Source organism: Saccharomyces eubayanus, chromosome X (assembly GCF_001298625.1).
Source record: "Saccharomyces eubayanus strain FM1318 chromosome X, whole genome shotgun sequence".
Classification (NCBI taxonomy): domain Eukaryota; kingdom Fungi; phylum Ascomycota; class Saccharomycetes; order Saccharomycetales; family Saccharomycetaceae; genus Saccharomyces; species Saccharomyces eubayanus.
This window is the reverse complement of record NC_030985.1, coordinates 367,979-388,221: the sequence shown is the minus strand read 5'-3', so window position 1 is coordinate 388,221 and position 20,243 is coordinate 367,979. Positions and strand designations below refer to the sequence as shown.

Genomic DNA, 20,243 nt, shown 5'->3' with positions numbered 1-20,243 from the left:
TTTTTTTTTTTTTTTTTTTTTTTTTTTTTTTTTTTTTTTCAATTCTCAATTTTTTTTTTCCGTTGCCTTCCTTTTTTGCAAAAAAGTGGCCATCGATCAGAGAAGCTCGTTTTCGTTTGGTAATACCTTAAAATCAATATAAAGAAGATTATATAATTCAGTATGTGTATAGATATAAATACGAGGTGCGGAAGGCTGACGAGGCGTAGAAACGGGGTGACAAAAGATTAATTTTTTTTGCGGGGAAAAGACGTCTTAAAAGTCTTCGTTGAAGGTGAACGCACCGGCTTCTTGGTTGGTGGACTTGGACATGACACCGGCCTTTTGGTAGTCGGAGACTCTCTTTTCGAAGAAGTTGGTCTTACCGGCCAAGGAAATGTTTTCCATGAAATCGAAGGGGTTGTCGACCTTGTAGTACTTCTTGTTACCGAAGGCGACCAACAGTCTGTCTGCGACGAACTCGACGTACTGGTTCATCAAGTCGGCATTCATACCTAGCAAGGCGACTGGCAAGGCGTCTAGGAAGTATCTTTGTTCGATCTCGACGGCCTCGGTGACGATTTTCTCGACGATGGCTGGGTCCGGCTTGTTCTTCAAATGGGCGAACAACAAACAGGCAAAGTCGGTGTGCAAACCTTCGTCTCTGCAGATCAACTCGTTGGAGAAGGTCAACCCGGGCATCATACCTCTCTTCTTCAACCAGAAGATGGAGGCGAAGGACCCGGAGAAGAAAACACCTTCGATGGAGGCGAAGGCGACTAGTCTTTCACCGAACAGCGCGTCTGCGTCTTGGATCCATCTAAGGGCCCATTCGGCCTTCTCGCAAATTTCTGGGATGGTGTCGATGGCGTTGAACAAGAATTCACTTTCCTTTGGATCCTTGATGTAGGTATCGATCAACAAGGAGTAGGTTTCGGAATGAATGTTTTCGATAGCGATTTGGAAACCGTAGAAACTCTTGGCTTCCGGGATCTGGACCTCGGTGGAGAAATTCTCGACCAAGTTTTCGTTGACAATACCGTCGGAGGCGGCGAAGAAGGCAAGGACTCTTGAGATGAAGAACCTTTCGTTTTCGTTCATTCTGTTGTTCCAGTCATGGATATCCTTGGACAAATCGATTTCCTCGGCAGTCCAGAAAGAGGCCTCGGCACGCTTGTACGATTGCCAGATCTCGTGGTACTGGATGGGGAACAAGACGGTTCTTTCCTTGTCTTCGTTCAACAATGGCTCATCCTTTTCCATCTCCTTCAGCTTGTGACGATGCACTTCGTGCGACTTCAAATAAGCCTTGTGGTTTTCAGCGTCCTTGCTGAACTTTTCCTTTAGCACATCGATTTTTTGCTTGTTCTCTTCCCTCAATGTTTGCAGGTCCTTGTTAAGATTCGACTTGGAATCTTTGATTTCCAAGTCGGACAAGGCATTGGCAGCAGCTTTGGATGGAGTCTCTTTAGGCATAATATAATATGAGTGTGGGTTTGGAGTTGGGATGGATTGGATTGGATTGAGTAGAATAATAATAATAATAATAATAATAAAAAGGAAAACAATAAGAAAAACAAAAAAAACAATAGATGTCCAAACAACGAAAGGATGATACTTAAAGTGCAAACACTACTGCTATATATACGCACGAATCTTTTATTATATTCTCTATTCTCTTCTCTGTTCCCTCTCGTCTCGTCTCGTCTCCTCTCGCTTCGCTTCGTCTCCTCGCCTCGCCTCGCTCTTTCGCATCTGCTTCGTTTCGAGAGTTTCCAAGGGTACGGTGCGGTGCGGTGCGGTGCTATCTGGCGTGCTTCCTTCTTCCGCTGCTTTGCTAAGAAAATTTTTCTTTTGTCAGTAGCAACAACACGCTACGCGGTTTTCAGGCTACGAAGCGGTCTCTGTGGCAACGGGTGGCATTGTGCGCGGGTGCGCGGCGGGGTGTGGGTGGTGGGGCGTGCGTGCGTGGTGGTTGCCATGGCGATTGCGCGCGGGCTGGGCAGTTCCCCAAAGCGGCAGTCGGTTGCTCCGGATTCCGCACCGGTCGCGTCAACAAAACACGAAAGCTCTCGGGATAGTGGAAGGCCGCGAGCAGGGGTAAACAGGTGGGAGTGTGTGTGTGAGTGTGTGTGAGTGCGTGCATTGCCATCGCAAAGGCGTAAACAGTGTGTGCTTCGTGTTTGACGGCGGCTTCCTGTGCAGAACACGTCTGGACGCGGGCGCGAGGAACGAGACAGGCACCGCTCCAGATTGGCTTTTTGCCCGCGCCCGTTGCGATAGCGATATGAAAGACGGGTCTGCGGTGCACTGGTTGAGACGCCCGCTGCCGCGGCAGCGGGCGTCTCAACCTGGTCACCGCTGCCGCCTAACGTAGACAAGAAATACCTGCTTCAGTAGCTCAGTCGGCAGAGCGTCAGTCTCATAATCTGAAGGTCGAGAGTTCGAACCTCCCCTGGAGCAGTTTTTTGTTTTATTTTTGTTTTCTTCACAATTCCACACGCGTACTTGTACTACTACGCATGTACTTTTTGTTTTTCTTGGTTTCTACTTTTTACTTTTTCTTTCCCTCTACTTGGAACATATAGGAAAAAAGGTTTGGACGGTTTTACATGGTTTTACATGGTTTTGGGACAAAGGTGGCCCCGTATTTTTGAACACGCATCGTTTTACTCGGAAAGAAGCTGCCGTGAAGCGACAATGCTGGCGAGTACCATAGATTACGACCCCTTGGAAGATATCACTAGTATACTTTTTTCGAAGGAATCCCTAAACAACATAGACGAATTGATAAATGTCACCAGAAACTACAAGCAGCAGCTGCAGGAAGACATTCTTAAGGAGGAAAACAGCATAAGCACCGGTCTTGGCGACTCCTCGGAAACGCAGGCTGCTTTGCGAAAGGTCTTTCGAGACTTCAAGGAAACTCAAGATGTCTCCTCTTCCACTGAATTGACAATTTCAAACTTGACGGAAGGCATCTCGTACCTGGACATCGCCAAGAAAAACCTCACCCACTCCATGACGCTTTTCCAGAACCTGAAAATACTCACGGACAGCTACATCCAATCCAACGAGTTGCTCTCGCAAGGCTCGTTCAAGAAGATGGCTTCGCCGTACAAGATAATGTGTTCGCTAGCGGAAAACACGTTCGTCTCTTACAAGTCCCTGGACGAGATAAACTTTCTGCTCAGCTCCATATCAAGACTGAAGGCTGACACCTTGTCCAGGATCAAACAGAACTACAACGCGCTGTTTTCGAGTAGCGGCCTCCCCGAGCAGGACACGGCCCTCAGCACTGAGTTGCGCGAGGGCGCTTGCGAGTTGCTCGACTGCGACTCAAGCACAAAGACCCAGATGATAGACTGGTGTTTGGCCAAGCTGTTGTTCGAGATGAACGAGATCTTCAGGCTGGACGACGAGGCCGGGTCCTTGGAAAACTTGTCTAGGCGGTACATCTATTTCAAAAAAATCCTGAACAACTTTAATGCGAAGTTCGCAGACTACTTCCCGAAGGACTGGGAGATGCCCGTCAGACTGACGACCTCCTTCTACCTCACCACGCATAGGGACCTTCAAATACTGTTGAAGCGGGAATTCAAAGACAAAAACCCCTCGATAGACTTGTTCATGGCCGCGTTGCAATCGACCCTGGACTTCGAGAAGTACGTCGACGTGCGGTTCTCCAAAAAAATAAAAGAGTCCAAGCTGAGTTCCTGTTTTGAACCCTATTTGACCCTGTGGGTGTCCCACCAAAACCAAATGATGGACAAAAAATTCCTCTCTTACTTGAGCGAACCGAAATTCCCCTCCAGCGACGCGGAATCTCTCGTGTTACCGTCCAGTGCAGATCTCTTCCGAACCTACCGTTCTGTACTGACCCAGACCTTGGAACTAATCGACAACAACGCCAATGATGGGATACTGACCTCACTGGCAAATTTTTTCAGCAAGTGGCTGCAAACGTACTCGCAGAAGATCCTTCTTCCCCTGCTTCTGCCCGAAACCATCGAAGTGCAGGACAAGCAAGAGGCTGCCAGATACACCGTCTTGTTGATCAACACGGCGGACTATTGCGCCACTACAATAGACCAGCTGGAGGAGAAGCTGTCTGAGTTCAGCAGTGATCCTGAAAAGCTTGCAAGCACTTTTGCGAGAACCAAGAACATATACGATGACCTACTAGCCAAGGGAACCTCCTTTCTACTGAACCGTGTCATACCATTGGACCTGAATTTCGTATGGAGGGAGTTCAACAACAACGACTGGTCTAACGCTATGATAGAAGACTATAGCAGATACATGGTGACTCTCAAATCCGTATTGAAAGTATCGCCCTCAATGGCAACTGACGCATCCAATAAACAACCATCCATTTTGGCATTCATCTTATCACAATTCAACAGAGACGTCTACAAGTGGAACTTCCTGGACAACGTGGTTGATATTGTCACCAATAACTTCTCAAGTTGCATCATCCGCCTTTTGCAACCGATCCCGCCCTTTTCTTTGGCAAGTAGCAAGAGGAAATTCGAGACCAAGACCGTCATCAATATCGGAGAGCAACTGCTTCTTGATCTGGAGCTACTAAAGGAAATTTTCCATACCCTGCCAGAAAATGTCAATAATGATTCTGATTTGCGAGAGAATACCTCTTACAAGAGAGTTAAAAGACACGTGGATAGCAACATAGACCAACTACTAAAGTTCATCAAGCTACTGGTGGCGCCTCTGGACTCTGCTGACGACTATTACGAGACATACTCTCAATTAACAAACAACAACGCTGATCCAGCAGTATGGTCTTTTATTCTTGCCTTGAAGGGTATTCCATGGGACCTGGCATTGTGGAGAAAACTGTGGAGTGCATTCAACCTGGAAACTGATAATACCGAAGAAGGCAGTAAGCCGGAGGGAACCCGTGATCTTTTCGTTTTTAAATGGGATAAGGCACTTCTGGGTCAATTCGAGAATAACCTGTCAAGGATTCAAGATCCGGCTTGGTCTAAATTTGTGAGACAAGATTTAAAAATATCACCTCCTGTGATGAAAAGAATAGTGTCCACTCCGCAAGTACAACAACCTAAAGAGGAACAAAAAAAGCAGAGTTTGAGCGTTAAGGACTTTGTTTCCAATTCCAGGTTTTTCAACAGAGGAGCTTGAACACGAAACAATTTATAGATCAGTTACTTAAAATAATACCTTCATAAATCTATATTCTTTAGTATTAAGATCGAGACGTTCATAGACTTTCGTCTTTACTTAAGTGTGTTTCTCTTTCACTAGTACTTATAGCTTACCTGTGCGCCAACTTTATGATCGTTTGTGGAAAAGGTTTTGAACTGGACTATTTCACCATCAGGTATTTCTTTACTGTCGGAGTCTGCCCATTCTAACGGAACTTTAGCATCCGCATCTGTGTACGCTAGTACTGTAAAAGTGTACCCACCCTCTTTTGTCAGCTCCGGTAGAAAGGTAACGCTCGAGGTGATTTGCCTGATCAAAGCTCTGATTTGTGTCTGCGTTGTACTCAGATCCACGTTATCCTCTTGAACTTGGTCATTGCTTGGGAAATGTTGCACGTCAAAGGACCACCTTTCCACTACTTCACCTTCATCCTTGTCCACAACGCACAATACCAACTGATTGCATTTGCCACCTAGAAGCCATCTGTGGACTTGCAAGAGAATTTTCCGAATGTAATCCTTCAGCTCATCATCGTGTGTCTTTAGTAGTGTTAAATCGTACTTCTTTACCGTTACAAAATCCTCTGCTGGATATACGCCTCTTTGATACAAAATGGAATTGATACTATATTCGAAAAATTCCGTAACTGTCCTTGTTGAACCCTTCAGCGATATTGACTGTGACATTTAAATACGCTACCTGCGGTCCCTCTACAATAGCTTTCAAACACTTGCATAGAATTATCAATTATCGTTTATTCTTCGGGGCGAGTTTTTACTCTTGAAATGTGAGATCAAGTCAAAGGTAAATATACAAAAATAGAGGCAAAAAAACAATACGTATACACGTTATATTACTACAATAAATTTGACTTTTATATACTGGAGCTGTAGAACAAAATGGTATGTGAGTCTTGAAATCTGGTTACTGCGCATATTATGAATCCTTTTTTACTGACTGCTGGGTATTTGTTTTGTATTTGCCACACTAATTAGCATGGCATTAAGAGAAAAGAATGGACCAAGGAACTGCTGAGGCAAAAGAGAGTCCAAGACGAGAAGAAAATATTTGATTATAGGCACTTAACTGACAATGTTTTGAATTTGAGGGATGAAAAGGTCTATTCTACTGATGCTTTGAAGAAAACTTCTGAACTGTTAGAAAGAAATCCTGAGTTTAACGCTATTTGGAATTATAGGAGAGATATCATAAGCAATTCAAGCTCTGAGCTGGAAGTTTCCTTTTGGGATGAGGAACTAGCGTTCGTAATGATGCAATTAAAGCACTACCCCAAAGTTTACTGGATATGGAATCACAGACTTTGGGTTTTGAAGCACTACCCTACAAATTCGTCCATGATCTGGCAGACTGAGCTCGCAGTCGTAAATAAGCTACTTGAACTGGATGCAAGGAACTACCATGGCTGGCACTATCGTAGAATAGTTGTTGGTAATATTGAAGAGATTACTAATAGCAGTCTTGATAAGGAAGAGTTTGAATACACGACTACAAAGATTAACAGTAATATCTCGAATTATTCCGCATGGCACCAAAGAGTGCAAATAATTAGCAGGATGTTTCAAAAGGGCGAGATTGACAACCAAAAGGAGTACATCCAGACAGAAGTCTCTTATATCATCAACGCCATGTTTACAGACGCTGAAGACCAATCCGTGTGGTTTTACATTAAATGGTTCATTAAAAACGACATCGTTTGTAAAACTTTGGACAAACAGGAGTACGTCAAAATGCTAAAGGAACTAAGAGAAAACATCTTGTTAATCAATAATGATGAAATCGAATTCTCTGGAAAGCAAAATATATGGTGTTTAAAGATGTTGTTAGTCCTAGAAGACATATTGGAAGAGAATGGAGCTTTCACGGAAAAAAACTCAGAAGCATACTTGGTTCAATTGATGGATGCGGACCCGTTAAGAAAAAATAGATACCAAAGTCTTTTGAAGAACCACAGGTGAGCAACGCATACATTAACATATACGTGACAAAAGGCAATCCGGTCTAAACGGGTTTCTCAACCTTTCTCAAAAGGTGTACTTATATACCTGCATAATTTTCTTCTTTTAGTTACTGATTTATGGCTTGAATGAAAAATATATAGCAAACGTTGAGAGTTGTTAATGTATACAAATTTTAAATTCTATAAACTTGACAATGCAAAAAATTTTAACCTTGAATCAACTTAGCTGTCAAAGATTCTAAATCTTCCAAAGTTTGTGGTTCTTCCACTTCAATAATATCATCGGCCGAATTAGATTGTTTCTTACCGTGTGAGTAATCAACAGTTCTAGCTTTCTTCTTCAAATGGCCTTCTGATTCAGACATATCATCATCGTGCATGTCATCACTTAAGTTACCTGTTCCTAAGTATGCTACTGATGCCCCTTCGCCTTCATCTCCAGAATGTTCCTCTTCCATTGTGGCCTCCATCTCTCTTCTTATAGCTTCCAACCTCTTTCTTTTCTTTTCTTGTTTCTTTTCCTTAGCCACTTGTTTATCGATACCATCGATATCAGCCATTACTGCAGATTCTTTACTCAAGTATTCTGTCTTTTGGATTTCTGCATCACCCTTCTTGTGAAATTCCTCTTCGCCTTCTAGTTCGTAAACTGGATGAGCTTCACCGTCATCATCAAATACCACTTTACTAGCGTTACCTTTGGAAGATATGGATGCCTTTTTAGAAAGCGCTTTCTTTTGGGCTCTCCTTGAAGAGGGAAGAGTAAGGGCTGGCAGTTCAGCTTCATTTATTTCATGATTTGTACGCTTGACGGAGATAAAATCATCGTCCTCATCCTCTTGTGCTTGGGCCTTCGTTATATTTAGATAATGTTCACTTAGAATGGTTTGATTTTTACGTTCAAACATTTTATCGTATTTTGTTCTTGGCTGTTTAGATTTATCTTCTATTACGTCACCATCGTCGTTTGCCTTTGATAAAAATGCAAGCTGTCTGGGAGCATTCTTTCTTTCTTTTGCTTGTTCAATGGTCTTCATACCCTTCATTTTGATCTTTGGAGCACCCGGTAAACCAAGCGAATAGGCAAACTCCTCTGTTGGCAAGTCATCGAATTTGAAAACTTCTTTATCTTTTTGTACATAGATGGATCTCACGTATGAAATAAATGCCTTTTGTCCCAGATATTTCAGTTCTGGGTCCTTAAATAACAATGATTGTAATTGCGGCTTGATAGATTTCTTCTTCGATTGTTTTATGTTTAGTCTACTGGGCTCAATCTTCCTGGCTTGTAATCTTTTTAGGAACGCTTCTTGTTCTTGTGGAGTCAACATAATTAACGATTTACCCTTTTTACCATAACGGGCACATCTACCAACTCTATGGATGTATGTGTCTACATCTTCTGGGCAATCATTTTGGACAACCCATTCAACCGCAGGAAAATCGATACCTCTGGCGACGACATCTGTAGCAAAAAGACAGACCTGTTGAGCACGGTTAAATTTATCTAAAGTTTCTGTTCTCGCACGTTGTTTTTGTCTACCGTGTAAATGCATCAAAGAGATACCTGGCTGCATTTTTCTAAATGTTTCATAAACAAAATGCACTTGTTTGGAACTTGATAAGAAAACAATCATTTTGCTTTTCAGATGCGATTTGATGAAACTGAAAAGAGTATCCAGTTTATCTGCCAAGGGCACCTCGATGTAGGACTGCTGTAAAGTTTCTGGAGTGGATGGTCCTGCGTTATCTGATCCGTCCATAACGTCACTTGTCCCAACAGTTTTATAGTCCGTCAAGGATAGCCTAGCCAAATCTGCAACGGACTGAGACTGAGTTGCAGAAAATAAAAGAGTTTGCCTAGATGGGGACAAATTGCTTACGATAGCATCTAGGGTTTTTTTGAATCCCATATCCAAACATCTATCAGCCTCGTCAAGGACAAGCATTTGTAAATTGGAGGTGTTCAAACCTACGGCTTGATCCAAATGTTGTAAGATACGACCGGGTGTACCAATAAGAATGTTGATTCTGGATATTCTTTCTAGTTCAAATTTGACGTCTTTACCACCAATAACTAAACCAGCTGAAAATGAAGTATGACTACCAATTTTGGTCAAAACTTCGTATATTTGCATAGCTAACTCTCTGGTAGGAGAGATAATGAGTGCACCCAAACCGTCGAATTCAGTCCATTTCTCGCGATATAGTCTTTCGATGACTGGAATTAAGAAAGCTAGCGTCTTACCAGAACCTGTCTTTGCGGCTGCTAGTATATCGTGACCTTGTAAAGATACTGGAATGGAATCTGCTTGGATTTCGGTAAGTTTCATAAAGGATGATTCTCTCAAACCTTTTAAAGTGGGCTCACTAATAGGTAGGTCTTTAAAAAATTTGGCGGTAGTTATCTTAGGGTCATATTCATCGATTTTAGTCTTCAAATTTTCAATGTATTCGTCTTCCTTTTGACGTAGAGACTTTCTTTGAGAAGTGTTTAGTCTATTTTTTTTGGCCATCTGGGTATTTGCTTTTCGAGCTTTTTGACTGCTTTTTACTAGAATGTCTTAATCGATGAGATGAGATGAGATGAGCTTTAAAGCCTTTTTACTTTTCAGTGAAAAATTTTCGGAATAAGAAAAAAAAAAGCACTTTCAGGGTAAGCGATCTTCGCTAACAAAGGTAACAATGTAATCAACAGCAGCACATACACAGATACATATATCCACAACTTCCAATCATTCAGAACGTCTGGTCATACTTCTTCTTATCTTTAATAAACCTTTGTATTATTTTCTTTATTTTTATAACTTAAAAATGCATATATTCACGTATATACTTTATATTATTTTTCTTCAAAACTTGTTTAAAGCTCGAAATTTGAATTAGCCATGCACAGTTTGTTATTTTTTAAAAAAACATGCAAGCCAATGAGTTGATGATCGTTGGAACTTTTAGCAGCAAAAATAATTTATAATCATATCTACAATTCATCATGTTCGAAATAATCACCATCGTCATCTTCATCTTCATCGTCGTCATAATCACCAGCAGCAGAGCCATCAGCGTTACCGTACAACTTAGAGGTAATTGGATAAGCAACCTTTGATAGGGAGTCAAACTTTTCATCGAAGTCTTCGGCCATGGCGGTTTCGAAGTTGTCATCTAACCATTCCAAAACGTCGTTAGAAGCATCTAATAATGTTTCCTTGTCTTCTTCTTCTAGCTTTTCACCCAAATCACCGTTGACTTGGTTCTTCAAAGAGTGGGCGTAGTTTTCCAACTTGTTTCTGGCTTCGACCTTGGCCTTGATAGAAGCGTCTTCGGAGGCAAATTTTTCAGCTTCTTCTACCATTCTGTCTATTTCGTCTTGAGTTAATCTGCCTTTATCGTTAGTGATTGTGATGGATTCAGATTTACCGGTACCCTTATCAGTGGCAGAAACCTTTAAGATACCATTAGCGTCTAGGGCAAATGTGACTTCAATCTGTGGGACACCTCTTGGTGCTGGTGGGATACCAGTCAATTCAAACTTACCTAATAGATTGTTGTCCTTAGACATGGCTCTTTCACCTTCGTAAACCTTGATCATAACAGTTGGTTGGTTGTCAACGGCAGTAGAGAAAATTTGAGATTTCTTGGTTGGAATAGCAGTGTTTCTCTTGATCAATGGAGTCATGACACCACCAGTGGTTTCGATACCAAGAGTCAAAGCGTTAACATCCAACAAAACAATATCTTCGACACCTTCTTCACCAGACAAGACACCTGCTTGAACAGCGGCACCGAATGCAACGGCTTCATCTGGGTTAATACCCTTAGAGGCCTTCTTACCATCAAAGAAAGATTCTAATAATTGTTGGACCTTTGGAATTCTAGTAGAACCACCAACCAAGACAATATCATCGACATCCTTCTTTTCCAAACCGGAATCTTCCAAAACTTTTTCAACAGGTTTCAAAGTCTTTCTGAAAAGATCCAAGTTTAATTCTTCAAATTTAGCTCTAGTTAAAGTTTCACTCAAATCAATACCATCAACGAAAGAATCGATTTCGATACGAGTGGACATTTGACTGGATAAAGCACGTTTAGCCTTTTCAGCTTCTCTCTTCAATTTTGCTAAAGCCTTCTTGTTATCGGAAACATCAATACCATGCTTCTTCTTGAAAGCTTTCAACAATTGACGAACGATCTTGTAATCGAAATCTTCACCACCCAAATGGGTATCACCGGAAGTGGCTTGAACTTCGAAAACACCATTTTCAATAGACAATAAGGAGACATCGAAAGTACCACCACCTAAGTCATAGACGATGATTTGATGTTCTTTGTCAGATTTATCTAAACCGTAGGCAATGGCGGCTGCAGTTGGTTCATTAACAATTCTCAAAACATTCAAACCAGCAATGATACCAGCATCCTTGGTAGCCTGTCTTTGAGCGTCATTGAAGTAAGCTGGAACAGTAACAACTGCGTGTGTAACCTTAGTGCCCAAGTAATCCTCAGCAATTTGTTTCATTTTACCCAAGATCATACCAGAAATTTCCTCTGGAGTGAAGACTTTCTTTTCACCTTTAACAGCGACTTCAACGGCTGGTTTGCCATCTTTGTTAACCACATTGAATGGCAAATGCTTAATATCTTTTTGAACAGATCTGTCATTGTATTTCAAACCAATCAATCTCTTAATGTCGAAAATGGTGTTTTGTGGGTTAGCGGCGACTTGGTTCTTTGCAGCATCACCAATCAACCTTTCGTCGTCGGTAAAAGCCACGTAAGATGGAGTTATTCTATTACCTTGTTCATTGGCAAGAATTTCAGTCTTACCGTTCTTCATAACAGCAACACAGGAATAAGTGGTACCCAAATCGATACCAATAACGGTTCCATAGTTTTCGACATCATCAGCACCTTTAACCAAGACATTCGAGGAATGAACAGAATTCTGTAAAGGTAATATCACCACGAAAAGTGCATACAGGACCACGGTTAGTGGTACCAGCAACTTGCCGGCGTTTAATCTGTTGAAAAACATGGTATGTAGTATACGCTCTTTTCCTTGAGACTATTCTTGGAGGATATGAAGATTTAAAATATATTACACCAATGGTCAGCGATTAACCTGCTTATTTATATCTTTCAGAAAACCCTTTTCGTGTCTTTTATATAAAAAAGCAGTATTTTCGACACGCTGTCCAGTTTCTCGGGGAGCCGCGCCGGGTGAAAATTTCCAGAATGTTCCATCAAAACCAAAAGTTTCAGCTAACACGTCAGATTTTTGATGGATGATGAGTTCAAAAGAGATCTACGGTTGGCTTGTGAGGCCTCTGGCGGCTACGTACAAAGCATAGACTACAACGCACTATGCAGCATGTCGAGCATATGAAGACTGCGGTCCGTTTGGCCAGGTACGCACTCGATCACGACGAAACGCCGGTAGCTTGCATCTTCGTACATACACCAACTGGACAACTAATGGCCTACGGCATGAACGATACGAACAGGTCCTTGACTGGGGTGGCCCACGCTGAATTCATGGGAATCGACCAAATTAAGGGGATGCTGGGGTCCCGCGGAGTCGTTGACGTGTTCAAAGACATTACTCTGTACGTGACTGTAGAACCATGTATAATGTGTGCGTCTGCCCTTAAGCAATTGGGAATTGGGAAAGTGGTGTTTGGTTGTGGTAACGAGAGGTTCGGCGGTAATGGTACTGTCTTGCCGGTAAATCATGATACGTGTACTCTTGCGCCTCGGGGGAATGCTGCAACAGGCTACGAAAGTGTACCCGGGATCTTGCGAAGAGAAGCCATAATGCTGCTGAGGTATTTTTATGTAAGACAAAATCAAAGAGCTCCCAAGCCACGATCGAAGAGTGATAGAGTACTGGATAAGAACACGTTTCCACCGATGGAATGGTCGAAGTATATTGACAAAGAGTCATTCATAGCAAATTTTGGCGAAGACTACAAGGCGTATTACGAAAATGGGGCTGATTTGCTTGGTGATAATGTAGATTGGGACTTGATTGAATCTCATCACGATAATATTATTGAGAAACTGGATAGCCAGTGCGAATCCTTCAAATTAAATGTGCACAAGAAATCTAGAGTTTAACATATGCAAAATCAGCACATCATAAGAGGAAAAAACATATATAAAGATATTTATTTATTTGGTTTTTTATAAATATAATCAACAGCATAGCATTATCATTGTTTTATTATTATTTTTTTATTATCAGTGGAAGTAGTAGTGATTATGGATGTGGTAGAAAACAATAAAAGTACGATCATAAACTGTCATCAACTTTTTCCCATGCTTCTAGAATTCTTTCGTAAAATTCGATATGATGGTCTGCTAGTGATCCAAGAGATTCCTTGATTTCTTTGGTTTTCACGTTTTCAAAATGGTCTATTTCCTTCAAACATTCTTGTTCAAATCCGTCTGCTACCTTTTTGGCATTCTCTAATTCGCCCGTTAAGGATGTTATCTTGCTTTCTAATTTATTGATTTTTTCTCTGCGTGAAGCTTCCTGATTTATGCCTGCTAATTCCTCTAATTTATTAGCAAAAAAATTACTTCCACCATAACCAGAGATTAAATTATTTTTTTCCTTTATTGACCTTGTTAGATAATCACTCAGCTCTTCGTAGTCTATTTGTTTTTGGTCCTTCAGTTTGATCAGTTGTCGCATACTATCGATGTAGTGTTCGAGGTCTTTCAAATCAACAATGTACTCGTAATCTAGATATTTTGTAAGGTCTTGTAAACCGTAGGACAATTGTGTTACCCCTTCGTTGAAAATCTTCAATTTCTCAGCAAGTTCCTCATTTTCACCTGTGACTAGTTCTTGTAGTTCCTGCAAGTTGGTTCCCAGCTTAGTATAATCTTCAGACATCGAATCATTTTTCTTTACAACTTTATGAAATAGTTTATCGATTTTCGTTACAGTTCGATCTAGTTTATCGCTTTTTTCTCTTATCTCTGTGAACTCGTCATTTTGCTTGTGAACTGTTTTGAAGGCATTCATGAAGGCATCAGTGACTTCATCTTTGTTAACTTGTAAACTATCCTGAAGCACTTTGCGATGAGATTCCCAGTCTTTACTCACCAAAAAGGTTTTAAAAGCCATTGATTGAGAAAGATCCGTATGTAAAGATACCCTTCTTAGGAAATTCTGTAAGCTATGGCATCTTTTTTGTGTAAATCTTTGACTAAATCTATCGCCTGCTATGTATTGAAAAACCTTTTTATCAGGTAACGGTGGGATGATGCAGGTGGGAAATTCATTCAGTAAAATATCATGAAGTAGTAGCAAGTCACTGTATCTTCTATGAACGACAATGATAGATTCTGAGTTGCCACGATTGTCATAAAATGACGTGTTGTTGGTCTTTGTTGATATTTGATAACTCACATAACCAGATGAAGAGCCCGGGTCTCCTGTTCTTTTCTGCGGATCAGAAACAATGATCTCAAACCAATATGGTGGCTTCTCTGGATTCCCTCTGACTTTGTCCTTAGCCTTAGTTGTTGAGTCCTCCCTGCTTTTGTCTGTCATATCCCCAGTAAAAAGCAACTGCTACTGTATATCAATAAATAGAGCTTACCAGGATTAGGACTGTTGAAGTGCTATCAAAAGTTGATTGATAAATATCACTCGCTCCGATCTCGTKAATCCCTGGTTTGATTCTCCTTTTCAATGTTCTTCTCTGTTATTAATTACACATCGCTCTTGGGCATTGCCACCCCTTTCGATGCTGGCCGCGAATACCCGGAAGAGCCTTATAGGCGCAGAATAGGATTTGTACTAATAGTATCGACGGTAACTATTTGGAGTAAGAAATAGACACCGCCACTTCGAAGGAAATGTGTCAAAGAGTTTGAGCACACACCGAGAACAGGCTGGTTTGAGGCAGTGTCTTTAATGTGCAGAAATCGCTTTTATTTAATTGAGCAAAAATGTAAAAATAAAATTTGATTTCGCCCAGGATCGAACTGGGGACGTTCTGCGTGTTAAGCAGATGCCATAACCGACTAGACCACGAAACCAATTTTTATTGAAATTTTTGGGTGTAAAATATGGCCCCATGTATATGCAACTAGTCGGTCCTCCATGTCCCTCCATAAATAGATCTAGAAACCACCCGTTAAAAATTGTAATTCAAAGCCAGAACTAGAGTTTTTCAGGTCCAGTGAACACTGCAGAAGTGAGGGAAATCGTAGCATTTCCCAAAAGGAGTGCTACTATGGTCAATAAAGTAAATTCGGTACATGTTCTTTCTTTTGGTAACCCATTTTTGAACGTCCTAAAACACCTGCAAATCCTTATTTATCTAATCACGGAAGCATTCATCTGCACAAAGATGTTTTGTTTACCAAAGCAACAAACGGTGGCATGATTGTACAATCACAAACTACCATAATGGCTTACTTACACAGCCTGTGTGTGAACAAGCTCAAAAGCGAATACAAACGTTTACAAATACTAACATGTGCTCAATTCTCTTCAAATAGCTCCGCATTGACATTTCATAGCCCAGTGGAGCACACATGCCTACAGGAACAATTTTCTGCCTTTGGTGGAAGACCCCTATAAATGTATACCGAATGTCGACATTGTTTAGTGGACGCGAGCTTCCCTGCGTTGCTTCATATTACTTCATTCAACAAAATATGTTTCTATCGCCAGGTTTGACGTCGTTTTGTGATTGACAACAAAGCATGCGTTTGCTGCCACCCAACACCACTGTTGAACATATACTGTCTTGAAGCAATTTCTACAACCAGTCCTTTGCCAGAAAACATGGCGACGGCAATTTTTAATGACGTCCTGAGGGGGAAAACGAGCTACTTCCTGGCTGGGGTGCACTTACCTTACAAAGTATGAAACGTCCGTCGCTCCTACACGCAGTACGGCCTTGCTGTGTACATAAACACCCACTATTCTTCAAGGCACACACTTAGAACAAGAATGCATTTATAGTAACTAGCCACAATATTCTATGTATCTCAGTGGTGCTTTCCACCTTTTTCTGCATCCAATAGTGTTATGTGATAGCGCCGTGTTTTCTATTACCCGAATATTGTGGCCAGATCTTCAAGATATTGTTAAATGACAATCTTCTACGCAGTTGAATAGACTCCTTATTGGAACAGTAGAAGTAGCTGAAACAAAAGGTATCTTAAAATAGAAAACGAGATGGACAAAAGTGTTGAAATCTGGAAGGTCAAAAGGTTGGCTCAATCGCTGGAAAATGCTAAGGGTAATGGTATTTCTATGATTTCTTTGGTAATCCCTCCTAATGGTCAAGTTTCGTTATAGCAACAAATGTTGAGGGACGAATATGGCTCTGCGTCGTGCATTGAAAACACAGCTCATCGTTTTTCAGTCCTATCTGCTATTTCTTCCGCTCAGCAAAAGTTGGGGATTATCGACACTATACCTGAAAATGGTTTGATTTTATTTTGTGGGGAGATTGTCACCGAAAATAGCAGAGAAAAGAGGGTTGCCATTGGTATTGAACCATACAAACCTATTAGCACAACGTTATATATCTGTGATAACAAGTTTCATACAGAAGTTCTTTCCGAATTACTTCAAGATGATAAGTTTGGTTTCATAGTTATAGGAGATCAAGGTGCTTTGTTTGGTTCCGTTTCTGGTAATACGAGAAATGTTTTGCATAAATTCACATACGATTTGCCAAAAAAGCGTAGTGCGGGTGGCCAATCTGCTCTTCGTTTTGCCCATTTAAGGGAAGAAGAGAAACATAACTACGTCAGAAAAGTCGCTGAAGCGGCTGTTCAAAACTTTATCACCGATGACAGAGTTAACGTGAAAGGTTTAATTCTGGCCGGTTCCACTGATTTCAAGACCAATATAGCCAAATCAGAACTATTTGATCCAAGATTGGCCAGTAAGGTTATTTCCATTGTAGATGTTTCGTATGGTGGTGAACACGGCTTTGACCAAGCTATCGAACTATCTGCTGAAGCCTTAGCCAACGTTAAATACGTCAAAGAAAAGAAACTACTGGAAGCCTACTTTGATGAAATGTCTCAAGATACAGGTAAGTCCTGTTACGGTATAGATGATACTTTGAGGGCTTTATATTTGGGTGCAGTGGAGAAGTTGATTGTTTTTGAAAATTTGAAAACTGTAAGATACACATTTAAAGACGCTGAGGGCAATGAGGTCGTAAAATTTGTCGAACCAGAAACTAAGGGTAAACCCCACGCCATTGACAAAGCGACTGGCCAAGAAATGGATGCTGTCTCTGAAGAGCCTTTTATCGAATGGCTAGCTGCTAACTACACGATCCATGGTGTCATTTTAGAATTTGTCACAGAGAGGTCTTCTGAAGGTAGTCGATTCGTTACCGAGTTTGGTGGTATTGGTGCTATGCTACTTAATAAGGTCAACTTTTATACTTGATAAAATATATACCTGCTTCAAAAACGATGCAGCTCAGAAATTTCAGACGATGGTCGCAGTACCACTAAATGCTTCAATTTTTTAAATCGCCAACCCAATAATGGGAATGATATTAGAAGATTACACATATACAACAGTCCGAGACTAAACAAATTATTGAAGTGGCGGAAAACGAAGCTGAGAAAGAGGTTCCTAAGTCAAAGCTTGGTACACGATCATTAACCAAATGATAAACCCTAGGCCTCCTATACTGGCTGATATCAAACAGAGGCTGGTTGTCACCGTCATACACAAATCGACTACACCTTGCGCCAAGCCTGCCTCAATCGTTGTTGCGGCTACAACTCTGCTGACTCGCGCTAGCACCTCCTTCTTTTTCTTTTGGTCTTCCGTCAAGTCACCATCCTTTTTGGAAACCTGATCGTATTTTTTCAGAATACGCTCCAACTTCTCAGTCGAGATTGTCTTGAACTTTTTTATGTACTTGAAGGGAGATATGTGAATGGCCCGATGTAGTCCCTTGGCCACTTTTGTTGTTTCCGTTTCAAATACGGTACTGTTTTCTCCCTCAATTTGTACCTCCCTTGCCAGCATGTTTACCTTGTGGTTTAGTATGCCGTTCAATCCCTTCAGGATGAAGGAATGACTACCGTACATAGTCTTTATTTCCTTCATTTGCGTCTCAATGTCAGATATTCTTTTGTCAGCAGACGTGGAGTTGCGCGGGTTAGTATCTAGAACTCTTAACGAATTGAYCAGCTTGGCCTCCGTATTCTCAAATTCGAGCAACGTTTTGTTGCTGATGGCTAAAACAGTAGTGACCAAAAATAGGTATATTAAGAGAAAGAATTTTGTTATTCCTACCTTCATTTTCTAATTTTGTGGTTGTGCTGTGTTTACGTTTAGGTGAGAAATAGCAAAGGATAAAATATTCTTAGTCGATAAGAAATATGAAGTCGAAAGAAAATAACGAAAGAGTCAATATATGGTTGCAGCAATGAGTTGATTTAACAATACTGAGGTAAAGGTACACACATTTTCCTTCTTCTCCATATCAGGGGACAATTGAGAAATGCATTCTCGAGAACTTCTCGAACATAGAACTGTCTTACCTCATGTTTGAGACGAGTACCCTAAAAAATTGACTTTTGTGCCCTTTCTTAATGAGCCGTGGGAGAGGGCAAAGGCAAGGATAAAGAAAACAGTGTATGATTTTTTATGTAGCCGAATAAAATGTGGCTCGATTTCTTCGTCTTTAGTTTTTGTGTACTTCGTCGGCGTGCCATCACTGCTAATTAGTGTCGTTTTTTTCCCTCCAAGGGTCCGAAGTACCTTTCTTTGAAGGCAAGAAAGGCCTTAACAAAGGATGGCAGGAAATCGAATAAAAAAAGTCATAGAGTATAAAGAGTGCGCAATATCCCCTTTTTTTTCTTGATTTTGCTCTTCGAGCTGTCGAACACCAGAACATTTGATGGCCACAGTAAAGGAAGTTTTCTTGGCAGGGACTCTGTTAGTGCACTGATTTTGAAAAGAAAAAAAGGAAAAGCTAAGTCTTTCGGAGCTAACTTTCCAAGGAATAATTCGAAAAAAGTTTACTTGTGTAAAACTTTATATAATACCGTCAATTTCTTATAAAATAAAGAAAGAAGGATTGTATTATTTTGCTTTCCCCGTTTTTTATTTCCATAGTTATTATTACAGGTCGTCAGTAACCACAAAACAACTAAATTCCGGTAAGATCACTAATTGAGATGAGATTCCAGTTTTTCATACACTTTTACTACATCATCATCGTATTTGCAAGTAGTAATACAGCGCAACATTTTAAAGACACAGGGGTCAGGTTGATTACATCGTTGAAAGATTTGGACAATAATACGACACATGCAGAACTGGTGGCAGAAAAAATCCCAATTATTGAGGAGCAGTTACACAATGTCAGCACAAAGTATGAGCATCATGCTTTTATTCTGAAGGGGCTAGAAGCAGTCTTAAACCGCAAAGTAGAAAGTTTGACCATTAATGGGACTGAATCGCTCGATACAGAATTTGAAAAAGTGGAAAAGTCACTTGATATGGCCTTGAATATCTCGCCGTTCGAATATATTAGAAAATTCAAGGAGCTGTCCAAGGAAAAGGTGGTCGAAGCCCTAGAGGACCTCAACAGAGAACAGAATCGGGTGATTATAAGCGGTAATAGAGAAGAAGAAGAAGAAGAAGAAAAGGCGGCAAAAGAAAAACGCAAGCGTTTAGATAAAATAAAAAGAATTTTGACGGTAAGTCTATTAGAACTAGGTCTAGCTCAAGGCGTTGCTGATTTATGCGCATTGGCGCCTTTCGCATGTCTTCTTGGGGTAACAGTTGGAAGTGTTGGATTTATATTTTGGTTGGCATTGATATATAAAGCTATTCAGTAGCTTGGAAGAGTTAAGAAAAATATGTGATAAAATTCTTTTTACTGTGCACACTGAAATGGGCTGCTACCTCTGCTCCCCGGCCATTTTTCCTGTTTTAACTGGCGGTTTTTTCATTTTGTTCTTAATCAAATTAAAGGAAAGTTAATAGATAGATGCTGCAAATAAAAAAGCTAAGTTTTCTATATTTATATATACTAGTATATGTGTATGTCAAAACACATTTTAAAAGCCTTGCTAACGTATT

General features: G+C 40.8%; 11 protein-coding genes and 2 non-coding genes across 13 annotated transcripts; 6 read left to right on the top strand and 7 right to left on the bottom strand.

The window, feature by feature from the left end:
• Nucleotides 1-255: 255 nt before the first annotated feature.
• On the bottom strand, nucleotides 256-1,455 carry RNR2 (ribonucleotide-diphosphate reductase subunit RNR2; the record flags this gene model as incomplete). Its single annotated transcript, XM_018366088.1, has 1 exon — nucleotides 256-1,455. The coding sequence occupies one exon, from the start codon at nucleotides 1,453-1,455 to the stop codon at nucleotides 256-258; it is 1,200 nt and encodes a 399-aa protein (XP_018221294.1).
• Nucleotides 1,456-1,590: 135 nt separating this feature from the next.
• DI49_2992 (uncharacterized protein) lies at nucleotides 1,591-2,115 on the top strand (the record flags this gene model as incomplete). Its single annotated transcript, XM_018366087.1, has 1 exon — nucleotides 1,591-2,115. The coding sequence occupies one exon, from the start codon at nucleotides 1,591-1,593 to the stop codon at nucleotides 2,113-2,115; it is 525 nt and encodes a 174-aa protein (XP_018221293.1).
• Nucleotides 2,116-2,369: 254 nt separating this feature from the next.
• Nucleotides 2,370-2,442, top strand: DI49_2991. Its single transcript has one exon. It is a non-coding gene; the product is annotated as a tRNA-Met (tRNA).
• Nucleotides 2,443-2,601: 159 nt separating this feature from the next.
• On the top strand, nucleotides 2,602-5,142 carry VPS53 (Vps53p; the record flags this gene model as incomplete). Its single annotated transcript, XM_018366086.1, has 1 exon — nucleotides 2,602-5,142. One exon carries the CDS (start codon nucleotides 2,602-2,604, stop codon nucleotides 5,140-5,142), a length of 2,541 nt encoding a protein of 846 aa, XP_018221292.1.
• A 119-nt stretch (nucleotides 5,143-5,261) lies between these two features.
• On the bottom strand, nucleotides 5,262-5,852 carry MAD2 (spindle checkpoint protein MAD2; the record flags this gene model as incomplete). Its single annotated transcript, XM_018366085.1, has 1 exon — nucleotides 5,262-5,852. One exon carries the CDS (start codon nucleotides 5,850-5,852, stop codon nucleotides 5,262-5,264), a length of 591 nt encoding a protein of 196 aa, XP_018221291.1.
• A 582-nt stretch (nucleotides 5,853-6,434) lies between these two features.
• Nucleotides 6,435-7,142, top strand: BET4 (Rab geranylgeranyltransferase BET4; the record flags this gene model as incomplete). Its single annotated transcript, XM_018366084.1, has 1 exon — nucleotides 6,435-7,142. One exon carries the CDS (start codon nucleotides 6,435-6,437, stop codon nucleotides 7,140-7,142), a length of 708 nt encoding a protein of 235 aa, XP_018221290.1.
• A 208-nt stretch (nucleotides 7,143-7,350) lies between these two features.
• Nucleotides 7,351-9,660, bottom strand: HCA4 (RNA-dependent ATPase HCA4; the record flags this gene model as incomplete). Its single annotated transcript, XM_018366083.1, has 1 exon — nucleotides 7,351-9,660. The coding sequence occupies one exon, from the start codon at nucleotides 9,658-9,660 to the stop codon at nucleotides 7,351-7,353; it is 2,310 nt and encodes a 769-aa protein (XP_018221289.1).
• A 464-nt stretch (nucleotides 9,661-10,124) lies between these two features.
• Nucleotides 10,125-12,176, bottom strand: KAR2 (Hsp70 family ATPase KAR2; the record flags this gene model as incomplete). The annotated part of the gene is made up of 1 exon (XM_018366082.1): nucleotides 10,125-12,176. The coding sequence occupies one exon, from the start codon at nucleotides 12,174-12,176 to the stop codon at nucleotides 10,125-10,127; it is 2,052 nt and encodes a 683-aa protein (XP_018221288.1).
• Nucleotides 12,177-12,505: 329 nt separating this feature from the next.
• Nucleotides 12,506-13,258, top strand: TAD2 (tRNA(adenine34) deaminase; the record flags this gene model as incomplete). Its single annotated transcript, XM_018366081.1, has 1 exon — nucleotides 12,506-13,258. The coding sequence occupies one exon, from the start codon at nucleotides 12,506-12,508 to the stop codon at nucleotides 13,256-13,258; it is 753 nt and encodes a 250-aa protein (XP_018221287.1).
• Nucleotides 13,259-13,433: 175 nt separating this feature from the next.
• On the bottom strand, nucleotides 13,434-14,705 carry SNX4 (Snx4p; the record flags this gene model as incomplete). Its single annotated transcript, XM_018366080.1, has 1 exon — nucleotides 13,434-14,705. The coding sequence occupies one exon, from the start codon at nucleotides 14,703-14,705 to the stop codon at nucleotides 13,434-13,436; it is 1,272 nt and encodes a 423-aa protein (XP_018221286.1).
• A 417-nt stretch (nucleotides 14,706-15,122) lies between these two features.
• On the bottom strand, nucleotides 15,123-15,196 carry DI49_2983. The gene has a single exon. It is a non-coding gene; the product is annotated as a tRNA-Val (tRNA).
• A 2,578-nt stretch (nucleotides 15,197-17,774) lies between these two features.
• On the bottom strand, nucleotides 17,775-18,452 carry IRC18 (Irc18p; the record flags this gene model as incomplete). The annotated part of the gene is made up of 1 exon (XM_018366079.1): nucleotides 17,775-18,452. One exon carries the CDS (start codon nucleotides 18,450-18,452, stop codon nucleotides 17,775-17,777), a length of 678 nt encoding a protein of 225 aa, XP_018221285.1.
• An 881-nt stretch (nucleotides 18,453-19,333) lies between these two features.
• On the top strand, nucleotides 19,334-19,999 carry LOH1 (Loh1p; the record flags this gene model as incomplete). Its single annotated transcript, XM_018366078.1, has 1 exon — nucleotides 19,334-19,999. The coding sequence occupies one exon, from the start codon at nucleotides 19,334-19,336 to the stop codon at nucleotides 19,997-19,999; it is 666 nt and encodes a 221-aa protein (XP_018221284.1).
• Nucleotides 20,000-20,243: the final 244 nt, after the last annotated feature.